The sequence below is a fragment of the Monopterus albus genome, unplaced genomic scaffold (assembly GCF_001952655.1).
Source record: "Monopterus albus unplaced genomic scaffold, M_albus_1.0 scaffold50.1, whole genome shotgun sequence".
Lineage (NCBI taxonomy): Eukaryota > Metazoa > Chordata > Actinopteri > Synbranchiformes > Synbranchidae > Monopterus > Monopterus albus.
This window is the reverse complement of record NW_018127930.1, coordinates 1,943,502-1,957,743: the sequence shown is the minus strand read 5'-3', so window position 1 is coordinate 1,957,743 and position 14,242 is coordinate 1,943,502. Positions and strand designations below refer to the sequence as shown.

At 40.8% G+C, this 14,242-nt stretch overlaps 1 protein-coding gene across 1 annotated transcript in view; it reads right to left on the bottom strand.

Annotated features, from left to right (window-relative positions):
• Window positions 1–14,242, bottom strand: part of tln1 (talin 1) — a 78,130-nt gene that overhangs the window by 45,737 nt on the left and 18,151 nt on the right. The window contains 8 exon segments of the mRNA XM_020600998.1: window positions 1,658–1,762; window positions 3,181–3,241; window positions 3,377–3,504; window positions 3,719–3,861; window positions 5,918–6,070; window positions 6,265–6,394; window positions 7,354–7,451; window positions 12,403–12,565. Coding sequence (XP_020456654.1) covers window positions 1,658–1,762; window positions 3,181–3,241; window positions 3,377–3,504; window positions 3,719–3,861; window positions 5,918–6,070; window positions 6,265–6,394; window positions 7,354–7,451; window positions 12,403–12,532 — 948 coding nt within the window. The 5' untranslated portion in view covers window positions 12,533–12,565.

Below are 14,242 nucleotides of genomic sequence, written 5' to 3'. Positions count from 1 at the left end.
AAAAGTTTGGTGGTGTGTGTGTGTGTGTGTGTGTGTGTGTGTGTGTGTGTGTGTGTGCGCTGGCACTGGCTTGCCGACCCACTGTCTCCATCTGTGGTTAACTGAGCTCTCTTTAGCAGAGAACATCTCCTCTCCCTTTTCTCCTCTTCTTCCATCAATAGAGTCTTTGTCAGTGTTGTTCTTCATCATTTATGCATTAATGCAACATGACATAAAAGGAAATAATGTCCTTAAAAATAAAAAATGTGGGCTAGTATTTTCAAAGTGATTTGAATTTAGAGTAGTGCTTGAAGCTTTTATTTGGTGGAGAGGAGTAAAATCCTGTGATGATCCTTCATAATGTAGCTGGGTGGCTGTAGTTGTTTCATCATGAGAACAATCATGAGAATAATTTAAGGGTATTGACAGATGGTCATTTTTTATGGCATACTCCTGAATCACTTCATCATCACTATGGAAACTGTGTGTGTGCTCCTTTAATTTGAGTGAACTGAGCTGAAGGTCCCACAGATTTGTTATATTAAACTGTAATCTTCAATCATCTCTAATTTATTGGATCCCCAGCTGCTTCTCTTGCTGCCCCCATCCTTTGAGTGTCTTTGCTTGTGCATGAGTTCGCATATACATATGTATGCCATATATGCATGTGTGTCCCCCAAAGCAATAAAGTCTTTCATTTTTTTATATCTCCATCTCCCATATTCCCACCCACACATAATTGAACAGCACTGCAGCCTGTGAATATTGTGTTAGAGAGACACCCGCTGGTAGGTGTAGGGAGTGCGCTTCACATGTTACCTACTGAACATAGAAGCCCTACCCATTAAGGAGCTCAGACAGGTGCTACTAATTTAGATTAATGAGTGGAGTAGAGGTGGACCTTTTCAAGGCACAGTAACAGGTCTTTGAGAGCCAGAATTCTTGCTGTTTCTCAGGTGTTCAAATACTTATGTTCAGCAGTGCAAGACAAATAAATTCTTTAAAAATCATACAATGTGATTTCCTGAATTTTTTTTTTTTTAATTCCGTCTCTCAGACTGGGAATGCAGCTACAATGTGAATTTCAGACCCCTCCATGATTTCTAAGTGGGAGAACTTGCAAAATCGCAGGGTGTTCAAATACTTCTGTTCCTCACTGTATAATGCTGATATCATGTTGTTATTTCCCCTTTTGCATCAGATAAAATTAGCATGTCTGTTTGCTACAATAATACAATATACACTCCGCCTTATATTTTAGATTTAACAAGTCCACAAGTAATCCAATAACAGAAAAAAAAAACAGACGTGCACATAGGACTCACCTATTCACACTCCTATAACCAATCTTACATAAAATTGTTGTATCACCATCATCATCAGAGCAGCATGGGACATTCTAGGCTGCCAGCAAAATGAGCATAAACACTATATTGCACAAACATTTGCTGCAAATGTTTACATTTATTCAGATTTACAACTTCACATCGCAACACCTAATATTCCACTAAAGTGGCTAAAAACCAAGCAGTTCAAATCTGACACTTAGTCCAACTTCTCAATAGCTTTCAAATGTGTCCTGACAGAGTCTCAAAGCGAATGCAAATATCTCCATCTTATCAAGCCACTGTTCTGCAACCCACCCAAGTCGACTGTTGAGTGAGTGCTGTCTTCTCACCTTGACCAGAAAGAAGGACACTCCGTAGGTTTTCAGAGACCTGGCCAGCTTCACGTAACTCACTTTGGCCTCAATCTCAGTCATGTTCTGACAGTTTTTGTGTGCCTGCAGAGACGAGAGAGGCAAGCAGAGGAGCAAATCAACTCAGTGTAGCATTAAGCAAACTCAAATAGAAGTCATCTCTTGTAACTTTGCTGCATCAAATGATTAATGGTTAATTTGCAATGATACGCGTTTTCAGTGTGTATATACAGTGACTTCATTATGTTTGAGTCCTTCACTGTTTTTGTGTCCAGTATATTTAACTGCAAACTGAAAAAAATTGACACTTTTGTCCTTCAGTCTCCACTCAGTACAGTACACCCTGGCTGCTTATACCTACAACCAGATGGGAGCAACTTAAACTCTGCAAACAAGGGATGGGATCAGCCAAGATAAACCTTCTTCAGAGATCTGGCTCTATATAATCTTGATATGTCTTCCAAAGATATACCAACAACCTTGCTGCACTCCTTAATAACGCCTTGTAGCTGATTCCTGTTTTTAAGGGTGAGCAGCCCAAATCAGCACACAAAGGACAAGGTTAAAACAACTTTATAAAAACACTGTGCACTTTAAAGCTGCATAACTTATAAAGAAAGTTCATGTGCTGATGGGTTTCTCATACAAACAGTATCATTTATTGCCAATAAGAGTGCCCAAATATACAGCTTGATCATAGATTACCAAAGGAGACATGGATAATTGATTCTTCCTAAAATCAAACACCATTTCTTTGGTTTTGGACAAATTAATGTACAGAAAAGACGACCTACACCAATCAATAAGATCAGACACTACTGGTTGTCTCCGTTCAGCAGAGACACTATAACCGAGTCATCTGCAAATTTGATAATACAATGCCTCTCATACTGACTCTGGCACATACTGTATTAGTGTACAAGACAAATGAGAGGTGAAAGAACAGACCCCCATGGTGAGATGGTGGAAGACACAAGAGCACAGAGGGAACTGTAATAGTACTGTAGAGTGGCTAGACAGGAACAACTAACTATAAGTCACATGACAGCTGCTTGGAGTCTGTCAAACAGCTTTTAAAGCACTTAAAGCATTAGGAAAAAATATTCTTTGACCAAAGGTCCAAGCAGCAGGCACTGCTCATCACCAAATTGGTGATGTGGTCAGAACAGAGGGAACGGTGAATCCATGAGCAATTTTTTCCCATCTAAAATTTAACTGACAGCATAGTGTGAAAGACGTGAAGGGGTCTGAATCCTTTCAAAAGCCAATGTTCACACTATGTCCTGTTTTCACTAAGACATATGATTTTGCTCAGGATGAGCTTGAAGGAGACCCCTGTCAACTGCCAGATCTTCTTTTCTGCTCATATTAAAATCAGAGCTCGCATCTTCAAGTTATTAAATTAAATGAACAATATATCAGCTGCATACAAGCTCGTTCATGTAGCTAGGATTTGCGAAGTATCAGATCAATACGCGGTACCTCCACAGTCCTGCTCTCACCTGGAAGATCTTTTTCTCTCCTTTGTTCTTGATGTACTCTTTGGGAAGGAACTCCTTTAAACTGAGGAGGAGAGAGTTAAACTAAAATCCAACAAGCATAAGGACCATTTCTAGAAGCCCATTGAAAACAGAAATATCAAATTATCATACATGGAAGCAAAAGAAAACTGAGAATGAATATGAAGGCAGTGCTTACTCTAAGAATCCAGCCTTGTGTTTGGACTCGTTGTGGTCACCGAACTGAATCTGGCACTGATATCCTGCGAACTCACAGGCCTTGTCAAAGGAGACAGGGTGGGATCCGTTCAGAATGTCATCGCGGGCCTGTACACGCATACACACACACACACACACACACACACACACACCATCCAATATCAATGATGGGAACAACTGAAAAATACTTTTATGGTGACTTCATCAAAAACAGCCATGGAGAATAGCTGCTTCTGATTGGCTGGAGGCTGTGACAACTTTACAGTGCAGCATGCTCAGAGTTCTAAGCTAATACTCATATGAATATGAGTAGCCCGTGTACCTGCACGTAGAGCAGGTTGAGCTGGACGGGGTCTCTGGAGTCCACGTTCTGGTCTGAGTAGAAGAACTTCCTCCTGAGTAGCAACATCTCTGTCTCCTCCACGCCCTGCTCCCTCAGCGTCCTGCCATGGTCCAACCAGTTCACTGACAAAAAAAAACACCAACCAAATATAAACCGACTTAGGAAAGGAAAGGACTTAGCAACTTTGGTCTTGTGCTGTTCAAACTATCGCTTCCAGATTGAGACAACATTCACACTGTAGTTTCAGTGTTTCAGTGTCACAAAGCAGGGAAAGTGACAAACATACAGTGCCTTGCGAAAGTATTCGGCCCCCTTGAACTTTGCGACCTTTTGCCACATTTCAGGCTTCAAACATAAAGGTATAAAACTGTAATTTTTTGTGAAGAATCAACAACAAGTGGGACACAATCATGAAGTGGAACGAAATTTATTGGATATTTCAAACTTTTTTAACAAATAAAAAACTGAATAATTGGGCGTGCAAAATTATTCAGCCCCTTTACTTTCAGTGCAGCAAACTCTCTCCAGAAGTTCAGTGAGGATCTCTGAATGATCCAATGTTGACCTAAATGACTAATGATGATAAATAGAATCCACCTGTGTGTAATCAAGTCTCCGTATAAATGCACCTGCACTGTGATAGTCTCAGAGGTCCGTTTAAAGCGCAGAGAGCATCATGAAGAACAAGGAACACACCAGGCAGGTCCGAGATACTGTTGTGGAGAAGTTTAAAGCCGGATTTGGATACAAAAAGATTTCCCAAGCTTTAAACATCCCAAGGAGCACTGTGCAAGTGATAATATTGAAATGGAAGGAGTATCAGACCACTGCAAATCTACCAAGACCTGGCCGTCCCTCTAAACTTTCAGCTCATACAAGGAGAAGACTGATCAGAGATGCAGCCAAGAGGCCCATGATCACTCTGGATGAACTGCAGAGATCTACAGCTGAGGTGGGAGACTCTGTCCATAGGACAACAATCAGTCGTATACTGCACAAATCTGGCCTTTATGGAAGAGTGGCAAGAAGAAAGCCATTTCTTAAAGATATCCATAAAAAGTGTCGTTTAAAGTTTGCCACAAGCCACCTGGGAGACGCACCAAACATGTGGAAGAAGGTGCTCTGGTCAGATGAAACCAAAATCGAACTTTTTGGCAACAATGCAAAACGTTATGTTTGGCGTAAAAGCAACACAGCTCATCACCTTGAACACACCATCCCCACTGTCAAACATGGTGGTGGCAGCATCATGGTTTGGGCCTGCTTTTCTTCAGCAGGGACAGGGAAGATGGTTAAAATTGATGGGAAGATGGATGGAGCCAAATACAGGACCATTTTGGAAGGAAACCTGATGGAGTCTGCAAAAGACCTGAGACTGGGACGGAGATTTGTCTTCCAACAAGACAATGATCCAAAACATAAAGCAAAATCTACAATGGAATGGTTCACAAATAAACATATCCAGGTGTTAGAATGGCCAAGTCAAAGTCCAGACCTGAATCCAATTGAGAATCTGTGGAAAGAACTGAAAACTGCTGTTCACAAACGCTCTCTATCCAACCTCACTGAGCTCGAGCTGTTTTGCAAGGAGGAATGGGCAAAAATTTCCGTCTCTCGATGTGCAAAACTGATAGAGACATACCCCAAGCGACTTACAGCTGTAATCGCAGCAAAAGGTGGCGCTACAAAGTATTAACTTAAGGGGGCTGAATAAATTTGCATGCCCGATTTTTCAGTTTTTTATTTGTTAAAAACGTTTGAAATATCCAATAAATTTCGTTCCACTTCATGATTGTGTCCCACTTGTTGTTGATTCTTCACAAAAAATTACAGTTTTATATCTTTATGTTTGAAGCCTGAAATGTGGCAAAAGGTCGCAAAGTTCAAGGGGGCCGAATACTTTCGCAAGGCACTGTAGTAAGTGACCAAGAAGATGGTATTGTATCAGTACAATATTACAGGGACTGTTTGTATTGTATATGGAAAACATCCTCTACTATTATTTATTTTGCTGACACACTGTGCGGTCACAATAAAAAAAGCTGCCAGCGCATAATATATTCACACTGTTACAAAGCAGTATCGTCCTACACAAATGAAGACTCCTCCCTCCCAGTGAAACCACAACACTCATAATCACGTTTAAAAAATGAGCATAAAGGTTTGTGTTTGTCATACACTCATCATCTGTGTGGAGCTTCTGCTTCAGCTTCTCCATCTTCTTGTCGTCCCTCAGCAGAGTCTTGTCTCTCTTCAGCGTACCTGTGATCTCCTCCTTTTTCTCTTCACCGATGTCACGCACCAGCGAGTACTCATCGTAGTTTGTAATGCCTGAAGCACAAACAAATGGATTCACTATACATTTGAGACTGTAGTACAAGCACAGGGTGAGGACCGCTTAGGTTAAGGGCTGCTTTCACTATACATTAAAAACAGTCATTAAGCAGCAGGGTCAACATATGTGCTGGAGGTGAGTGACATCCAGACAGAAATCAGTAAAGGAGTAGAAACCATTTCACCCGCACCTATTCTAGCACAAATGGTCATCAGCATGTCGCTGACAATCTTGGAGTCGTCCACCATGACGGTCTTCACTGTGCCGTCCAGCATGCGGATCTTCAGAGGCCTCTGTTTCTTCTTGTACTCCAAAGTGTCCTGAAAGAGACAAGGCAGTATTCCTGGATGTCAAAATGCCTGAAACCTTTTCAGGATTGATTATAAATATTCTGAAATCCCTTGAACAAACCACAACTGACTGTTCAAATCTCCTCCAAAGAAGATGTCGTGGAGAGTTAAAGGGCATTGTTCTAATGGTGGCACAGCTCTGTATTCTAATCTAGTTAAGTGCACAGGTAGAAAGGAACAAACAGAAATGAGTTTTGTTAACTGAGACAGCACGAATACAGTCGTTGGTATGTTAGTGAATGAATGGGGGGATTTAATAAGTAGTACAGATGCTACCTTTGATGCACACAGAGTATGCATCCTCTCTATTTGCCTCCCTTCTATTTGTCTCTGTATGGAAGGTTGTTACGTCTGGGAGGCTATCCATTACCTGCCCCCCTCTGCCCCTGGACAGTAACCCACCACAGAACATAAAAAGACTACCTCTGCTGTTTGCACAAACGCAATACATTCCCCCCTTTTTGTCATATTATATATAAATCTGCTGCTGACTGTTTAACATCATATCTGCTGCTGTTGGTCACTTGCACTGCTGTCCATGTGCATTTCATAAGCTATTATGAATCTCATCACCAACACCCCTGGTGATGCTGACCACCTGACAATCTTCTTAATATTTGCACTACTGTCACCATTTGCACATGGTTTTGAGTTTCTTCATAGCTTATTAGGTTGTACTATTTAGTTTATCCTAAATTACTTTAATTCAGTTTTCATATTCTATTTATTCTGTGTTTATTCTACTTCTATCCTATTTTAGTTTCTTAAATGGTATGGACATTCAACATTAGGTGAGAGAGCAACAGTATTTCGATTTTTCTGTATGTCCTGCACATATAGTGAATTGACAATAAAAATGTTTGATCTTGATCTTATGTGCTATGTATTTGTAGCAGTTAGTGGTGTTTGAGTGTGTGCCAGTGACTCACCCCATTCCTCAACATGTAGTAGTCCAGGGCCTTTCCTGCCTCCAACCAGATGCCTTTCTTTGGGTCTTCATCAGACAGAAACAGCCCATAGTCATTGGCTGTGGAAGCAAACAGAAATATTGACTGAATCACTGGAAGTGTGTTCCTTGACATACATGACCATGTGGACATGTAGCTATTATTAGCCCTTTTTTAGACAGAGATCCACGCGCGCGCACACACGCACACACACACACACACACACACACACACACACACACACACACACACATATATGCATACACATACACACACATACATACAAAAACACACACATATACACATACTGCCGTTACGATGACCTTTCGTTACGATGGCTTTGCTTACTTGCACTAGACAGCTGCTGAAATCCCTGTAATAGAGCTGTGACATTTACCGTGACATCCGGCATGATGTAGAACACATGCATCAAAATACAAAGCATACCGGTGTTGCTTTCAAAACAATGGCGTGTAATGGGAGTATTGATGAGCCTTTTCGACTGTGGTGCTGTGCAGCGTGTACAACATACTAATGATTATGGTCACAGATGTAAATTCATGTGAAGAATGTGTTTGTACACAAACAATAATGAAAGTCACTTTCGGCTTTTTCCCATTTAGGGGTCGCCACAGCGAATCGTCAGTGGCGACTCGCATGTTGACATTTGACATGTGTTTTACGCTGGATGCCCTTCCTGACGCAACCCTGACTCGAACCTGGGCTGCAGCAGCAAGAGCGCTGCGCCTTAACCACTAGCCTATCAGGGACACAAACAACAACAACAACAACAACAACAATAAAATGAGACAGGTGAGGTGAGTCACAGAAATAACACACCTCTCCTTTTACACAGACCTCTAGTAGGGAATAATACAGCAATTCCACTACCTCCACTGCCAGTAACATGCAGGGTCAACCATTCCAGGTTGTACCTTTTATACAGAACAGCCAAATGCTGTGAAACAGGAGAACTGGATCTATTACTGCAATGTGCTGCACAGTTGAATTAGACAGAGATACTCGCTTAAACTATTTTCTTTCTAAATGCAAAAGTGCATACAGGTTGGAACAAGTAACACAAACAGCTGCTGCTGAAACAGCCTTCATAAAAAGCCATAACTCAGCCTGCATGAATGCCAGCTGATATGCAGCAGAAGGCTATTCTCAGTTTACAGACAGTTTTCAAGTGCACTTATTCGGCAGAGCCTATAATCAACTAGATAAAGGTTGTGAGGCCAGAAATAGTCCCTTGCTTTCCACTCCCTGGGGTTGTTTCAGACTAATTCTCTGGAAAATCGATGCGTTTTGAAATGATGGACACTTTTTGGGCCGTAGACAATTTATGAAGTTAACTGGTTTTTGCTGTTCTTAATCATTCAGTTATGTGTGAAGACAAGCGCTCTTTATGCTACATGGTTCCTCTTATACAACCACTGTATATGTGCTTGCTTACTATAAACCGAGCCACTGGTAAAAACTTGTAATCCTCATACTGGCCTAGATCAGGGCTCATTATTATGCACAGTAATATCACTCCAGAGATCCAAAACATTAAATGCTTAAAAATCCCCTCCAGACACATTTTTAAGTATATACACATATTATGCTTTTAAGAATAATGTGTCTCATATGATTTTTTTTTTTACATTTAAAAAGTCCGGTTACCTGGTTAGAGGTAACAGCTGTACCTGCTCCCTCACTGAAAACTCCAGAATCTAGGACTATGCAAAAGCTTTTCATTTCAAAACCCTGCTAGATACAGGATGTCTCCTACATCACCAAAAGACCATTCAATGTACAATATGTACAGTGCAGGCCTCAGGTGCCCACATCACACCTGTGTAAGCCGTTTATTGGAGCAGAACTGGCTCCTAATCTGGTTGTGATGTCATAGGGTTATGGTTAGGTGTTAGGGTTAGGTTTGTTTGCAAGTACAAGCCTTCAACTCTGATTTTAGAAAATCCTTTCACTTTTGGCAGATTCATTTAAACACATACAGTCTGCACAGCGAAGTTCACACACCCAAGAGAAGTAGAGAAAAATTTAGATCATGGACACAAAATGATCCAGTAAAGGCTGCAATAGATTGTGTTTATTCTATGCAACAAACAAAAGCTGCTGCATGGTGCGAAATGAGGGGGAAAAAAAAGAAAGAAAAAAGTATCTAAAAAATGCACATTTAAAAAGAGCCTCCAATCTATTATTGTAAGGCCGGGCAAAGCAAGTGACCAAAGTAACCAGTGTTTTCAGTGGCTATAAAAAGCACGCCATCCTACCTCAGAAAGCATAGCATGCGTGCTACATCATACCTAAAGATAACATCACCACCATAATCAGTTTCCACGTCCACAGTGTGCATTTATTTTAGTGGCTCACTTCCAGCCACTAAATAATTTTTCTGATGAAAAGCCATTAACAGCATGACTTCAAAGACTAGCCCAATCAGCCAAAATCTAAATGTTTTAGCGTTCCTCCAGGAAACTGGTGAGAAGAGCTGGGTGACAGTGTACAGAACCACAGTGTATGAGAGTCTATCTGGGCTTCAGCTGACATGATTTAGCTTTGATTATACAGCCAGCTCCTGTAGTGATGGTGTCAGATCAGTCTGACTGATCAAATCAACACAGACATATGGACCTTAATGCAGGGGTCCAGCTGTTCACTGATAAACCTTTGATTCATTTCAACTCCATGCAGGCTGGAGTTGAGTAAAACATGTTGTGAGGACACTTTAAAAAAGCAAGATTAGCTGTGAAGTCTGGACCTTTTTTTTTATAACATAAAAACAGATCATAAAAAACTGACAATACCTTAGCCCACTTTCAATACTTTAGATGACAGCATGCTATGAACCACCCTGTGGTGCACTAGGATTTTATTTCTAAACAAACACTTTTCATTTCTTTAACAGTTTGGAACTCTAATATATTTAAGCATTACACTGTACCGGTAATGGCTGCATATACAAGTGTTGAGGTTTGCTGTAGCTAACATGCACCTAATCAAAAATACAAGTGCAGGTCAGAGGTACGGTGGTGACTGAAGCTCTGCAGGGGTACAGCAAGAACTGTGATTGGCTGCTTCTGTTGTTCTGATGCCCATAGAGATTGCTGAGTGAGGACAATAAAGAAGACTGTTTTTAATTTCTCAGTAACAAATATCTAATTAGAAACCTGTTCACTGCCATCACTGCTCTATATGGATGAATGAAATACACTTTATAAGGTAGTCTCCAATTCAGTAAGGACATGTAGAGAAATAAAGTTCTGTACAGGCTACACATTTACTGTAGAGGACATTATTAAAGCACAATACACCATAATCATGTGCAATAGCATTTCAGTGGTGACATGATCAAAACCTACAGTGTAGGAATTTACTGCAGGACTCACTACGGGGGTGAGTAAAAGCTGTAATTCATATGACGTTCATACAGCCTTCAATTTCTGATGAGGTCAGAAGGCAAAGGTCTTTACAGTTGTTCCAAACAGCCACACTCAAAGAGGGGGCGGAAAGCCGACTGTCAAAGAGAGGAGGGAGAAGTACGGTATGGTAATAATGCTACACCTTTTCTGTCTGTCTTGAAAGATATTGAGAGTGGTTTACATGAAAAGTGGCAAATAGTGGCGCTAAGGATGAAAAAGAGAGCTGCTTTAAACCCTGGTTCCTCTTTCACTTCAGCATGCCTGGCCAATCACAGAGTGAAGCGGGTGTCAATGTTGCACATGATGGTGATGGTTCTGTAAAAGTCCCAGAAATCGTCAGATACAGTTTCTGCCTGCGGTTTTGTGGTGAAAAGCACTTCTGTCATTGAGTCTGTACTGCAAATCTGTTATGTATCCTGTACACACACATGACATCTATTGTATATGTGTTTGTTTGTCCTGGAAGAAGGATCCCTCCTCTTTGGCTCCTCCTGAGATTTCTTACATTTTTTCCCCCAATTAAAGGATTTTTGGGGGGAGTTTTTCCCTTGAGGGTCTAAGGACACAGGGTGCCATAAACTGTACAGATTGTAAAGACCCTTGAGGCAAATCTGTTACCTATGATATTGGACTATACACCAATCAGCCATAACATTATGGCCAGCTGCCTAACACTGTGTACACAGGAGTCAATGCAGCAGTCGGTTGGCGCCCATGTCACTCTGCGGCTCACTGTGCATCTTCTGTTTGCTTCTACAGGAAGAGCACAGATGCACCTACAACTCAGTGACAAACTTATGTAAAGGGGTGGAAACTGTGGTTGTGAGGAAAAGTTAGAGATTATTATTTTAGCTAGATTGAACAGCACTGGGGAAAATACTATTACCCTATTTTTGGGTATTGCGGTTTTAATGCTTTGTTGCCTTTATGTAACTGTTTTATTTTAAGACTAAGTGTTTTTCTGGCTTTTGGCTCCTTACCTGACTCTAAAGAACAGCTGCACAAGAATTCCTGTATGCCTAGACTGTCTGTTTATGCATAAATGGCAAATAATCTTGACTTAAGCATCCCCACTCTAGGTGTGATATCACCATGATAGCTGCTAAATGTTTCTCTTCACAAAGACCAATGAACAGTATTTCTCATTTGCAATAATTTTAACAAAGATTAAAACAAAATGAAATGTTTTGAAAAGTGTTAAATTAAATTTAAAAGTTTAATCTCTGGATCAACCTCATTATCAGTGAGCCTGGGGTATCCATGACCCTGTCACCAGTTCACTGTTTGTCCTTGCTTTAACCACTGCAGAGAGAGTGGCGATATTGACGCTTGGCAACCTAGGACATGTTCACAAGTTGACTGTTATCGGGTTGCAATGTGCACAAGACAGCTAAACAGTTGGTGAAATTCTGCTCCATTGCGGCAGTAGGTGGTGCAGACGCCGTTTCCTTTACCCATGAAATGTTACAATGCACATGCTGCCTCTGTAGAAATTTGAGTCCTCTTAATGTTGATGTTATTTGGGGATTCAAATAAAGTATCTAAACTGTGTGTGTGTGTGTGTGTGTGTGTGTGTGTGGGGAGAGAGAAAACCAGAACTCACGCTGGCCGAGCTGTGCCTCAGGAACTCTCTCCCTAATGATGCGGCATGCGTCGTACACCACGGTGGAGGGCTCAAACTGCATGGTCTTCACCACGTTCCCCACGCTGATCTTTAGTGACAGGGCCACCATGATTGCTGCTCTGCACCTCCGCCCAAGTCACACCTACAGGAAAGTAGTTAGTCAAGATGAGTCAATCACTTTTGTGTATCCCAATATCATATACAGAGAGTCAGTCTCAAATGAGGTCTGCTAAAAGGAAGTACAGCACAGCAGTTCTTGCAAACCCATTTTTTCTTAAATGTCTCAATACAGTGTGGAAATGGGTTTAGAAAGAGGAACACCAATTATATTTACATGCACACAAGAAACCAGAGCACCATGAGAAACACAGTTCTGATAAAAAAACAGACATATCTAGTTGGTCATTAAGCTCACTTACCTATTAATCTCTGTTCTGTGTTGCAGTGCTACTGCCACCATTTAAGAGTATAGACTTTGTAATGTACTATGTGACCCATCCCTAAACATCCGCAATTTGATCCAACTAGAATTAATGCGCTGTGGTTGTAAGCCAACCTGTCAAATTCACAAATTCATGAGAAAGTGACAGACACAAAGTCACTGTGAGCTTGGCCTTTGACCACCAAACTAAAACAGTTCATCCTTGAATCCAAATAAGTGTTCCTGAGATATGGTGTTCATGAGAATGCGCTGAACTTCCATCTATCCATTTTCCTCCGCTTATCCGGGACCGAGTCGCGGGGGCAGCAGTCTAAGCAAAGATGCCCAGACTTCCCTCTCTCCAGAAACTTCCTCCAGCTCCTCCAGGGGAATGCCAAATAGCTACAGTCAAAATGAAAACTTTACCACAAATTAACTACCTGTTTTCGATGCTTCCCACAGCACCCACAGATAAGTGGTTCAAATCACTCAATTCTCTAACTTCACAATTTTACTGGAATAACAAGAAACCCAAAATTTCCCTGTCAATACTTCAGAAGAACAAATCACAAGGTGGCCTAGAAGCACCAAATTTTGAGTATTATTTCTTAGCAAATCAACTACAATATTTAGTTCAATGGATTCAGAAGGACAGTTGTAAAAGCTCATGGATAGAACTAGAACAAAATAAATGCCAAAATACTTCAGTTGCAGACCTTTCCTTCCTACCATACTCAATTAAGAAAATGAACTATTTCAAAAATGTCACAATCTCTGCAACTCTGACAGCCTGGTGGAAAGCAAACAAAACCACTAAATCATTAGTAACACCCTGACTTTCAACTTCATAATAATCCCATCTACTTTCCAACATGGCAACACAAAGGAATCACTCACCTTCATCATTTATTTGAAAACAACCAGTTTATACAATTTAATACATTAGTCCAGAAGTATGGAGTTGGGAGAGGAGAATTTCTCCAGTACCAACAGTTAAAATCCATAATTAAATTAAATATCAATATAATCAACAACCCCCTGCAACCTTCCATGCTAGCTGAGGAGATAATGAAGTTTACAGACTCAAAGAAGATATCTAAACCTTATAAACTAAATGTCAAATATAGATACAACAGTAACAATACCAATGACTAAATGGGAAAAGGATTTGTTGCTCCCCACCAGCTTCAACTTCTGGACTGGGATCTGTAATAATATCTCCTCCATGACTACCAATATAAACTTACAGCTTACGTATACAATAGAAGACCATTCACAGGACTCATATCACAGAAGGTAAAATGCTTAAAATGGGTTTCATACTGACACAGATACTTGTTCACAGTGCACTCTGGGTTGCACCAATGATTACTTCCATGCTACTTGGACCTGTCAATC